Raw genomic sequence first — 13,141 nt, forward strand, 5'->3', positions numbered from 1 at the left:
CCGGTTTCAAACAGCCTGGCGAAAATAATGAAACCGTATTTCCTAAAGAAAGCCAAGCAGAACTGACGAACATTGATTTGATAACCTTTCATTCACATTTTGTTGTATTGCCATATCATCCATCATATTTTTATATTTTCTTTATCTCAACCGAGCATAATGCGCTTCTGCAACCGTCTGTGAAGTTGTCAGTGTGCATGACCTCGTTGTCAAGATTGGGGTTGAAGCTCTATAAAGCATTGAATGAGGAGGAGTCAACTGTCACTTTTATGAGATGTAAAAGGTTTCAACCTTAGTATCTTTGCTTTTAGTGGAAGTCAGTGATACACGCACTTTGTAAAAATGTATAAACGGCCGTGTAAAGGACAAAAGACGCCGATTTTTTGAGAATATCAATTATTGGTTTTGTTTTACGCTGTGTGAAAACAATGGACAAGATAACCATGAAAACATACCCAAGAAGAAGGTTTTCCCAAAAAGCACCAATATTGATAAGACGAAAAAGATTGGCTTCTAACGGAGAGATTCTCGAAACACAAGATTTTCCTGATACTGTTGCAATAGGAAATGATATATTTCAATGTGTGTTATCAGGCGATGAAGAAACAGTTAAGAATTACTTAAAATTAGGAAAGAACCCAAATCTTCGAAATAAAAACGGAAATTCCCTTATACACTTGGCAGTTGAAGCAGGAGATCCTGACATCGTGGAAATGTTTTTATGTGATGGTAAATACGTGCAGTTGCCCAAAGTATCAAGTTTTTCTCAAAAGAACGATTTAGTTAAATATTGAAACAATGTTTACTCTTAAGTTGTATTTTGTTAGTATTTGTATAGTTTTGTTTATTTATGCAAAAAATTACGAAAATATAAATAACTACAAATTTTCTTCTTTTATAGGCAAAAATTCATAAAAGAACAAAATAGTATATGAAATTATTATTTTTTCTTTTTAGAAAAATGTAAATATTTGGGTTTTTAAAAAATAAAATTATACAATTCTGTAAAAAAAAAGTGTAGTCAGGGAAATTTATATAATGCGCTTTTGGAGTAGAATGAAATGTATGTTACTTTCAAGTAATGCGCTTTTCTCATGAACAGATCGGTGCCAGGTTGACGGTATTAACGACTTGGGTCAAACACCTCTGATGTGTGCAATTACATTGAATGATTTGGAACTCGTCAAACTTTTAATGAAAGCAGGTATATTCTCTAATTTCCCCCTCATGTTTCAAATAAAACACTATTTATCAGTTTAACAAAAAGAAAAAGCAAAAACTAAAAACCATGCTTGTAACTTCTTTTTCCTTTAATTGTCCTTGTAAATGCATCATGCATCTCTCAATTTTCATTTTTTGGTTAAATTTTATTGACAAAGACAATGTTAATAAAAAAAATAAATAAATTATTTTTCCTTGAATGCATGTATATATTAAAGTGTCCTAGTATTTTAGTTGAATCAAATGTATGGAAAGTGCATGTTACCTCCATTTTTGACAGGTGCTGATGTAGAAATAAGGGATAAAACTGGGAAAACATCCTTGCTGATCGCCTTACAAGACTGCAACTACGAAATAGCCGATTACTTAATCAAGCATGGATCTGATGTTAACGCCACGGATGCACTGGGGCATAGCGCATTGTTTATCGCTATCAACACTCTAGATAGCGGATGTGTCAAAATAGCTTCAAAACTTCTGAAAGCAGGTAATATTTCATATATGTAAATGATATATTTTTGAAGTCTAATGTAATTTTTTTTTCAATTCTTCTTGTTTATCCTGATATTTTTATCAAAGAAAGTTCCAATACATCCGAGATATTTTTAAAAGAATGATTTAAAAGCTTTGTATCACTAATCAATGATAAACTTCAAGTTAGGTTAGTAGGAAGACCATTTTGTTCATGTCTCTAAAAGCAGACACCCACGTACGAGCGTTTCGTTCTTTCTAAGTTCTGATACAACGACCTATATGCGATCATTTACCTTATTTGCCAATGCATGTTTACGCGTAAAACTAAAGGAAATTACCTCAAGGAGACATGTACGTAAACGGAAACAAACGGGTGCTAATTTGCCACCCAGTAAGGTGTGGGAAGAGATAACATTTGAAGCAATTCTATTTTCATTTGAAATGCTTTATCTTTCAGATTACTCTCTAGAAAAGGACAAGGAGTGGTTGATGAGAGAAGGTCTTGATATTGAAATAAAAAAGTCTCATGGTCGAATGAGCCGCGTTCTTCGGAAAGTGTCATGTGGAATGAACCATAACGAAAACCAAGATTCCCTTATGTCTTACTTCAGTGTTCGGAAAGCCCCTGATGGACATTCTAGTCTCCATGTGATGACAATTAACAGATAACTTAATTCACATCAACATGTGTTGATTTGTTAATGTGTTTTCGCAGTTATAATTTAATATATATGATTGTTTTTAAAACCCACGCTATCTTGAAGATGTACGCACAAATTCAGAATAAATTGTACGAGGACAATTTTGTCATGGAATTTAAGCAAATAAAAATAGTGCATGTAATCAGAAGGTGGTAATACCAAAAACACAATAAATTTATGTTGTAAAAGCATCGTTTAGTATCTTTTCATTTCGCGAGGAAGAGTAAAACATTCGCATATATCATTCAACATGCGTATGTGAGACACTGCATAAATCGGAGAGAAATTACTTTTATATTTCCTTCATTTTCAAGTATCAGGAAATAAGAGCTTCATAAAAATATAAAGTGTGCTTGGAAAATCTGGTATTTGTATTCGTAATAAACAATGTCATGTTGTAAATTTATGGTTAACAGTAAATACAAAATTTACAACAGTTGTCATGTTGCAAATTTTGTATTTACTGCCACCCGGTAAATTTAAAATTTACAGCATGACAACAATATAATTAAATCAACATATATATCAAATTAAGGTGGAATTACACACCTGGAAAAAGTCACTTGACTTAACAGTAAATTATTTGATTATGAACGATATAACAAAAAATAAACTGTACATACCGGTATGACATATGAGCGAAAACTTTGCAGATTGGGGATAAAAAATGAATATCTAAAAAAACAAATAGTAAGTAACAACTCGGGATGTACGGATCACAGGCCCGACGTTTTATCCACTCGGCTAAGCAGTAAGTTACATGTTATCGTCGATAAAATCACTTTAGTAAAACATTTTGTGACAATGTGTTATTCCACTTTAAGCAAAAGTTTTTGAAGGATAACATGAAATAGGATATTTTCTCTTATGGGCCAAAAATATTAATATCTAAAAGGTCCAATGATAAATTTACCTGTCTGTATTTGAAGACGGTTATAATATACATAGCATATGTTCATGAAACCTAGCAAGTGTACTGGATTCATAATGGGTCACACCTGGCATAAATATAAAATGATTTATCTATCGAGTTTAAAAAAAACACAACGAAGTTGGACTCCTGAAGAATTATGTTCAGTCAAATACAATATGTCCCAGGCCGAATTGACTTTAAACAACCGACATGCTTTGACCTATAAAATGCGAATACCTGTGCTACGCACATATCTTTTTCATGAGTCATCCACTAAATTCAGCTGCTTGATTACCATTTTTACAATTTTTAATAACAGAAACGTTTTGTTGAAACTCTGTTTAATGTCTGTCAGTTAACGGTAGTTATGTAAGCTTTCTTTGATATCGATGTGATATGCATTACTTTCAAAATCTGTTGCCATGCAACAAATCCTTTCTCTTATCTTTTTTTTAAAAACATGATACTAAATTCAATTTTGAAAAAGCTAAGTAAATGATTATGAATCGTCATCAAAGAACTAGTATGCTTTTTATCCGAGCTCCAGGTTGACACAGAATGTTATTATCCTGACACCAGTCATTAACATGATTTACAGTTGCACCTGAGACCTAACAATATTGACGCAGCAAGGCTTACGCATGGCTGTCCTGTACCAGCCACTGTATGTGTAATTCATTTATACCGGTAAATAAATGCGAGTGTGATTTCAGGATCGTTCTTTGAATGAAAGTAAACAAGAACTGAGAAACGGACTTTATGTATAAAATGTACGTATATACGTCAATTCAATTTATTGACAAAAACCAGATGTGGCGAAAGTCATACATACAGTATACAAATATAATTAGTACATTTTTATGTTAAATGCATCACGTATGAAATCAAAAGTATTTCTTGTTAATATAACATCTGCTGGTTAAGAATTTTACAAGATATACATGTACATGCGTTATTCAAAAGTGAACGATATTCACTCCGTAGTTGTTTATGAAGAGGACATATAAATAAAAGAACTGCGAACGATAGCATTGTCTAGCTGCCTAACTAAAAGTCATTTTTTGATAAATGTCTAAGTAAATTTATTTTTTATAATAATGTAAACGTTAATGTATATTTTCATTAAATATACTACATGTATTAGATGATTTGGTCAAACAAAGAGAGATAACTTTGTATTTTTGGTTAAAATAGCCCATTTCATAATAGAAACTAACGGAATACGGAGTGAAAAAAACCTCTTTCCCCCAGTGAAACAAAAAATCCTTTTGATGGGTTTTATCATATTTATACGTAAGGGTTTGTAGTTTCACCGGGGGGGAGGGGCCATATGTCTACAGACCAAAATATATTCCAAAATGTGCATTTAACTTTGTAACGTTTCAACAAACAATTAACAAGTATGAATTAAAAAAAAAAAAAAATTAACATCCAATGTAAACATGTGATTATTGTTTTTATGTACATATCGGCCGCTAAATAATATTTTCCTCAGTGAGAAAGACCGATTTCAATGAATTTCTTTTAACCCCCCCCCCCCCCCCCCCCGTAAGCAAAGCTTTTGTTTAAGAATTACGTTTACTCAGGGGCGAAAAAAAATCCACTATAAGAAACGAGAAACTACTTATTGTTCATTGTAGACCCACTATTGTGGTGCTATTTTTCACTATCAAATAAAAGTAAAAATCGAATAGCTTAAGTAATTTCATATCTGAATGAATCGTTCTAAGCTCATATTTTAAGTTTAATTTAGTCCGAATTTCCTCTATCAATTTCCAAAAGTGTACCTATTTTTGATTGAGTTTTACAAAAAACTGACTAATAGGTGCTCCAAACCATTGATTGCCTAAAACTGTTTTAATTGTCTGTATAATGTTGACATTAACATTTTATAAGGTCAATGATCAAAATTTCGAGATATTTTATCTTGAATCGATTTTATTTATTTTAAAGATTTTTTCAATCGCGTGCCAGCCAGTGATATAAATTTATAGACGAATAAATACAACCATAAACTATGTAAAATGATATGAAAAAACACATACAAACTTAACTTTTGCAATTACATCGCAACAGAGTGTTTTTAAGAGAATAAATAAGAAAATGAAAACAGTAGTCCGAATTTCCTCTGTTTCAATTTAAATCTTCCTTTGTCGGAGCACATCTTCCTTAAATAAACATATCATGGATATCAATATCGTTATTTGTTAATTACGTTGTTATTTTTTGTTTTTAAAACAAATTTGGACTTCAGATATTGAACTTTGTAAAAATATTTTTTGAAATCTTAAACCCTGAGTAAACGTAATCATTATGCTTAAAAATTAACAATTAGGCTACAAATTTTATTTTGATATAAATTTATTAGAATTTGATAATACCTTTTAGTAGATAACTCTGTTTTTAAATATCTGACAGAAATTCCGAAATAAAATGTAGGCGGGAAACGGGGGTTAGCGTTCACAGTTATTTGATGTTGATCTTCAACAACAGTGTGGCAATAAATAAAATATCTTTCGTCCCTTTGAATAAAAGGGTTATAATATCCGCCAACCTCTATCTGTAATTTGTGAGAATTTATTCTTAATTGAGTAAAAAAAAGAACAAATCTTCTTAGAAATAGAAAAGATTAAGTATGGTTGAATTTCAAACTTGTTTAGATTTTGTGTACTTATTAATTGGCTGTAGCAATATTTCAATTTACCATTACTTTTTAGGAAATAATATCTTCTTTATACCTCATTTATTTACAATTCAAATCTTTAAGGTTCTTACTAGAAAGTACCATAGCATTAGTTTTTTTTGTATTAACTTCTAAATTCAGTCACTACAATATCTTTCCAATGATTCAATACAATATTGTAACCCTCATTCTGATATAAGTAATACAACATCTGCAAAAATAAGCTTTTAAAGCAGATGTTTAGTTTAACCGGGCATATTTTAGAAAAATCCAAATATTTTGTAAAGTCATCAATAAAATGTCAAAAAGTGTCGGACTCAAAAGTCACTCTAAACATTTGATTGTGTCACAGCATAGAATAGTAGAATATACATGTTCAATAATTCTATAAAAATTACCTCCAATACCTTTATTTAAAAGCTTATGAAAAAAAGCAAATGCTTTTTCAAAATCAACAAAGCAAGCATATTACTCTATGTTTTTTTTTTTCAATAAGCATATCTGTTAATTAGATTTTTAAAGACAAAGACATTGTCAGTTGTACCACGTTGTTTACTAACGCCAGATTAGAAAGGACTTAAAAGAGTGTTACTTTTTTAGATAATTGACAATCTTGTCTGCAGTAGTCCACTAAATAACTTTCACTCAAGCCCCTGTAATTGTTACAATTATTTGGATCGCCTGACTTGTAAAGAACAATAATAAATGGTTGATTCCATGCTAGTGGTATCTAACCGGCATTAAAAGGTTTATCAAATAATTTTACCATTGTTGTTAAGAGAAAATAAATTCATTTAAAATCAAGTCAAAATCAATTTTTAGCGAAATTTCTAAGTCAAATTAAGTTTAAAAGGGTTATTTTCATTGAACGTTAGAAGAATTGAAAAATGATTCACCCAATTTTCCATACAAATAGCTGAAGTACTTTCAAACTGTTTAGTTATACCCGCACTTTCTAAAGAAAGTTCGGGTATATTGTTGTTACCCTGTTCCGTCTGTCCGTCCGTCCGTCCGTCTGTCACATTTTACTTTCTCAAACTGCTCTTACATCTTATAAACCAGCAAACTGAACTCTTGAAGGCTGGTAAGGGATGTCATGTTGTTTTGTAAAAAGGTTTAAAAAATTCTCTGGTAGTCCTGAGGGTCATTAATTGGTAAAAAGATGACGTTTTTCCCCCCAAAAAACCTTCTTCTAATGGGATATGTTTTTTGTTATCCTACAGATGCACAATAAGATTTGTGAAATTTCAATTTTGTCTTGGGGGTCTTGTGGTGGCTGAAAAATGACGTGTTTTTTTTTTGAACGAAAAATCTGGTTTAAAAAACGTCAAAATTTTTTGCAGTAGCCAAATGATCTTCTAGAATATGATTTGGGGTGTCATTATGAAGTGCTATCAGTTTTTGGATTTTTTTTTATCACGGGGATTGGTGGGCAACAAAAAATGACGATTTTTGGCAAAAAAAAGTATGGTTCACAGAACTCCTCTTACAACTTTTGGAGTTACTGCGTCATCTCTTAGGTTATGATTGGGGCTGTCCTATAAATGTGCATTAAGGTTTTAAAAATTAAGATTTTATCCAGGGAGTCAAATAGTAGAAAATTGACGTTTATCATTAAAAAAAACCTACATTCCAGAACTCCTCTTATGATTTAATAGATAGACACATCATCATATCATGGGATATGATAGAGGCTGTCCTATAGATGTGCAATAAAGTTTTAAAGATTTGAATTTCATCCAGGGAGTCGAATAGTTGCAGAAAATTGATGTTTATCGCTCCAAAAAAACCTACATCCAAGAACTCCTCTTATGAACACGTCAACTTTTGGGATATGATAGGGGATGTCCTATAGCTGTGCAAAAAGGTTTTGAAAAATGATTTCTAATCATGGATTGTCACTTAAAAAAAAACCCTACATCCCCCAACTCTTCTCATGATTTAATGAATAGACACATCATGTCTTGGGATATGATAGGGGCTGTCCTATAGATGCACAATAAGGTTTTAAAGATTTAGATTTCATCCAGGGAGTCTAATAGTAGCAGAAAATTGACGTTTATCACTAAAAAAAAAACCTTTACATCCCAGAACTTCTCTTATGAATCTTGGGAATCTGTGCAAAGAAAACAAAGAATTACCGTAAAATGATGTTCATTTTAAGGGGCCATTTAAGGCCTATATCATTTATAGTCCTTTAGAGAGAGATACACAATATACTCATTTACTAATTTGAAATAAATACAATAAAAATGTGTATTTTTGCAGTCAGCTGCAACAAACAGCATTAAGGCCACGTACATGTTATAACATATACACATTTCAGTTTAGATTTTTCATCCCTGCCCGCTCCTCTAAATATCCAACAATGCAGACTGGTTTTTTTATTTCAATTTTATAGAATAAGATAATGAAATCTCGGACAAAGTATATACAAAAATGGACAAAAATATGGTTCAACATATTAAGCATTATGTGATAAAAATGTGTAAAGAGTTAAAGTTAGCGACTAGTAACTGGCTACGAGAAGTAAGAAAACCTAGCTACTAGTAACTTGCTAAGAGATAAAATCAAAGTTGGCTACTCGTAACTGGCTACTAGTAACTGGCTTCGAGAAGTACGAAAAGCTAGCTACTAGTAACTGGCTACGAGATGAAAGAAACTTGGCTTCTAGTTACTTGTTACTGTCCATGTGAGAACACACACCTAGGATTTCTATTTGTGTTCTTAAGATGTACATTGCACTATATCACTGTCAATTGTCAATATATCTCAAGTAGCTGTATATATAAATTGAAGATATATGCCGGACATGCTGATATCAACATTCTGTCAAGTCATCCACATAATATTACGACACAGTTACTCAGATATATTAAGATATCTTAATGTAGTCAGCTACTAGTGCATTTTGTTACAAATATCTTTATATTTTGGCGGTTTTGTCAATATATCTAAAGTAGCTGTATATATAAATTGATATATGCCAGACCTGCTAATATCAACATTCTGTCATGTCATCCACATAATATTACGACACAATTACTCAGATATCTCTCTTTATGAAGTCAGCTACTAGTACATTTTGTTACAAATATCTTTATTTTTTGGCGGTTTTGTCAATATATCTCAAGTAGCTGTATATAGATTGCTGATATTTACAAGTCATGTTCATTTTCATAATATATTAGGACATCCACATGATATTACGACATACGAGGGTCAATAAAAAAATACGAAGACTTTTGTCATAGCTATGTTACTTAACGTCATATCATTACTAAATTTGGAAGACATAATTTAGCAATAGTTTCAAACAATTTGCAAGAAAAAAAGTTAATAAATTCCTTTATTTCTAAAAATTATTTACAATCAAATCCTGCAAAAATGAGGTCACGGCGCACGGTCAACATTTGTGTTATGTCAACAATAAACCATATAATGTTGAAAGTAATATCTCTATAAATTGGGCTTAAAACCAAATAATATTGAAACCTCACATTAAGTTTAGTCATGGAATTCCATGTTCCAAATAATGATGGGATATATTGTTTTGTTGAACAGATATTTGTAACTAAAGACAGGTAGTCCTCTTTGGAATTGACTAAAAACATCGACGTCGGCGGACGTCACGGCGCAACGAGAAGTACAAAAAAAATGGATTTTATCAAGGAAAAAGCCGATACAAGTTGTAAAAATGCTCAATGGTGCAAAAAATAAGTCAACAATTATTTGCAAGTTTGTGTTTAACTGTAATAAATTTTATGGGGTTGGTGGTAATTGTATTTTGAATATAAAACAGTCCCCGAGAGAGTAGACTATCTGTAAATATTTGGTCAAAAAATAAGTAACGTCAACAGACGTTCAGGGTTATCCTTACTGTAAACTAATAGATACACGGTTAGAAAATGAAAACTTCGAAGAACTAACTTATGATTCTCGAACAAATGTGTGAAAATAAGATGTTAAGTGGTTCAGTGCCATTTTAAATTGTACGGAGAAAGGCAGAAGAGACTAAGCGTGATATAAAGATGGGGTATATCTATAAACTGTGCGTGTTTAATCTTGACGTCATGTTTTGAACGTTACCGTGCGCCGTGGTGACAAAACATGTTGTTTTTAAAAAGGGGTAACAAAAATACCATTTCATCAAATGGACTTAAACTTCGCATATCAATGACATAAGTGTTGATGCACAGATTAATCTGTTAAGTATGACTTTCATGAAGAAAATATGATAGACAGCCACATTGGCTTCGTATTTTTTGATTGACCCTCGTAATTACTCATATACATGTATCTCTTTCAATCTCGTCGGCTACCAGTGCATTTTGTTATAAAAACTTCCATTTTTAACAGTTTAGTTGTTGATAAACCTCAAGTAACTGTGTAAAAAGAATGAAGATATCTACTTGTGTGGTTTATTTAATGATATTATATTACATGATATTATGACCCAATTACTTAGATATCCCTTTAAATCTCGTCAGCTTCTAAAACATTTTGTTAAAAATATTTCTATTTTTTTTTTAGGATTTTGTCAACATTTTTCAAGTAGCTTTATGTATAGATTGCTCATATTAACCAGTCTTGCTTATTTCAACATTCTATTAGGTCATCCACATGATATTACGGCACAACTACTCAGATATCACTCATAATCTCGTCAGCTACTAATGCATTTCGTTACAAATATCTTCATTTTTAACACTTTCCATGTTACTCGAGTTTCTGTACATTAAAGATATCTAGTTTATAAATTAAATATTGACGAACAAACAAAAAATTTAAAATCATAAAGATTGTAAAAATCGTATCTGTAAGGGGATGTGGGTGGGGGGGGGGGGGGGCAAAGTTTACTTATAACTTCAATTTCACTGGTTATTTTCTTTCATTCACTTCATCTTTTTATGTGCACACGAAAAGTATGGGGAGAAACGCTTAACGCCGGTAATTTTCAGGTGTTCCTACCAAAGATGTCCTAAATCAAATAAGAGCAGAAGAAAGACAGTACGAGAAAATAAGCGAATGTGGTATTCGAGAAATATATGCAGTAAAAAGAACATTAGAGATTATAGATATAGTCGCTAAACCAGTCAATGGCTATATTAAATTCATCGGTTTTGAACCATTTTTTGTGATAAATTTTTGCGCCGAACAAATAAACTTGTTTCGGGACGCTTGCAGACAAGATGATTGCTACTTGTACTTTGATGCAACAGGTTTATCTATGAAAAGACCGATGGATCAACCCAAACGACTTTACATGAATTGTCTTGTTCTCCAAACTAGGCGACACAGGGGAGGAATTCGAGTTGCAGAGATGCTGACAAATGACCATACAACTCCATCAATCACCAATTTTCTTTTGCGCATAAGACATGCAATTACCACAGGCAGTCTTTATCGAGCCCCAAGAAATATTGAGACTGATTTTAGCTTTGCCATGATTAATGCTGCATGCCGGGCTCTTAATTCTTGCAGTTTGGTTAATTATTTAATAGATTGTTGGAACAGCATAACTTCATCCATGTATATGTCATCAAGATGCACTGTTCTGCACATCTGCGCTGCGCACATGGTAAAAAAATCTTTCAAAATCTAATTGTTCAATCCACAAATATAAAGGATGTAAGAAAATTTTGGTTGTATGTATTGGCAAGACTGCAGACTTCAACTCCATTAGAGATTGCGTCACAATTAGTCGAAGATCTTTCAACAATATCAAAGAGAAGGTCCTTCCGACATGACATTATCGAATTAGGACTGGAAAGGAGTAACCAAAATACAATCCAAAACCTTTTATTTGATTGGGAACATGGAACATCGTCCCGTTGTCCGGTAAGATGCGGTGGCAATACAGAAACGATTCAACACTTTGAATCGATACCTGTATTATTATTTGTATCAGTTGACTTGGCGTCTGCTGTAGACAGACTGATAATCAGTTCCTTAGAAGATCCCATCAACGTTATTGACCAGCAGTACGATTTGTATGCAGCAACTCTGAATAGATATGGCCACTTCTGTTTGTTGATGAGGTCTAAATCCGATGAGCCATGGTATTGTTATGATGGTCTTCGAAATAAAAACAGATTTGTAAAACTTGAACGTTTTAGATGTAGATCAAATGAAACAGTTGTCCATTAATATATGTCAAAAGTTAGAGCAACTGAGAGAATCAGTTTTCAGGTTTTACCTAAAATGACAGGCATCGATAGAATTGATAGAAAAGAAATGGATTTTTATTTGATGACTTGGAAATTTCTGTAATCAAGTTTTGATCAAATACGTTCATTTATAAATAAAACAGAACTGACAACATGTAAATACATTTTTGTGACGTAGCAATATGTCTGTTCTTTTCTTTATTAGGCATATCAAATGATCTAGTTTATATAAGTTGGATAAATAGATCACAAGCATAGATCTGTTTTGTTTATCTATTTTGGCTAGGAAGCTCTGATATGTTTGACCAAAGATTTTCGGTACACTGTCAACGTCAATCCATTCTTTATTTGAATGCGTACGTTTTTTGAACTCGTTGTTTATTCATTGTAACTTAGTCTTTGGTTGGCTGGTTGTTTATTATGCTAGTCATTTTATTCATTTGTATGTGCATAATGATTAGTGCTAAGTCCTGTGTATCATAATACTTGCTTTCTCGTTATGAATTTTAGGTCTATTGGCTCTTTTTCTGGACTTCGTACATTATATATGTAATAAACACCACATGATATCCTTATATGATAGAGGTGTATTTCATAGTAGGAACAGGAATTCAAGAAATAAACCAAGTTTTGTCTTTGAAACGAAGTAACTTGAATAAACATCAAAACCCAATGTTGTAAAGTGACACATGTTTTTTTTAGAAAATGTTGTAAAGATATATATACAATACAGCTAACTTTTCTTTCATTTCCTTGCCAGTTACTAGTAGCTAGCTTTACCTATCTGTTCAGGGCCATACTTTTTATGTTTTGTATGTAGGGGGTCAGATGATACATTATAAGTTGCATAATATTTTGAAAATGTATCAGCGGTGTTTTTGTAGTCCCGTCTGACCCCCTCAATATTTACTGGGTTTTTTTTTTTTTTTACATCTTTGCCATTTATTTGAATAAATGGTCTATTTTCATCTTCAAATAT

The 13,141-nt window shown here is 32.1% G+C and overlaps 1 protein-coding gene across 1 annotated transcript; it reads left to right on the top strand.

The window, feature by feature from the left end:
• Positions 1–248: 248 nt before the first annotated feature.
• On the top strand, positions 249–2,563 carry LOC105340789 (putative ankyrin repeat protein PA3287). The gene is made up of 4 exons (XM_011447008.4): positions 249–729; positions 1,103–1,204; positions 1,502–1,708; positions 2,153–2,563. Exons 1-4 carry the CDS (start codon positions 429–431, stop codon positions 2,362–2,364), a joined length of 822 nt encoding a protein of 273 aa, XP_011445310.1. The 5' UTR covers positions 249–428; the 3' UTR covers positions 2,365–2,563.
• Positions 2,564–13,141: the final 10,578 nt, after the last annotated feature.

This window comes from Magallana gigas, chromosome 2, assembly GCF_963853765.1.
Source record: "Magallana gigas chromosome 2, xbMagGiga1.1, whole genome shotgun sequence".
Classification (NCBI taxonomy): Eukaryota; Metazoa; Mollusca; class Bivalvia; order Ostreida; family Ostreidae; genus Magallana; species Magallana gigas.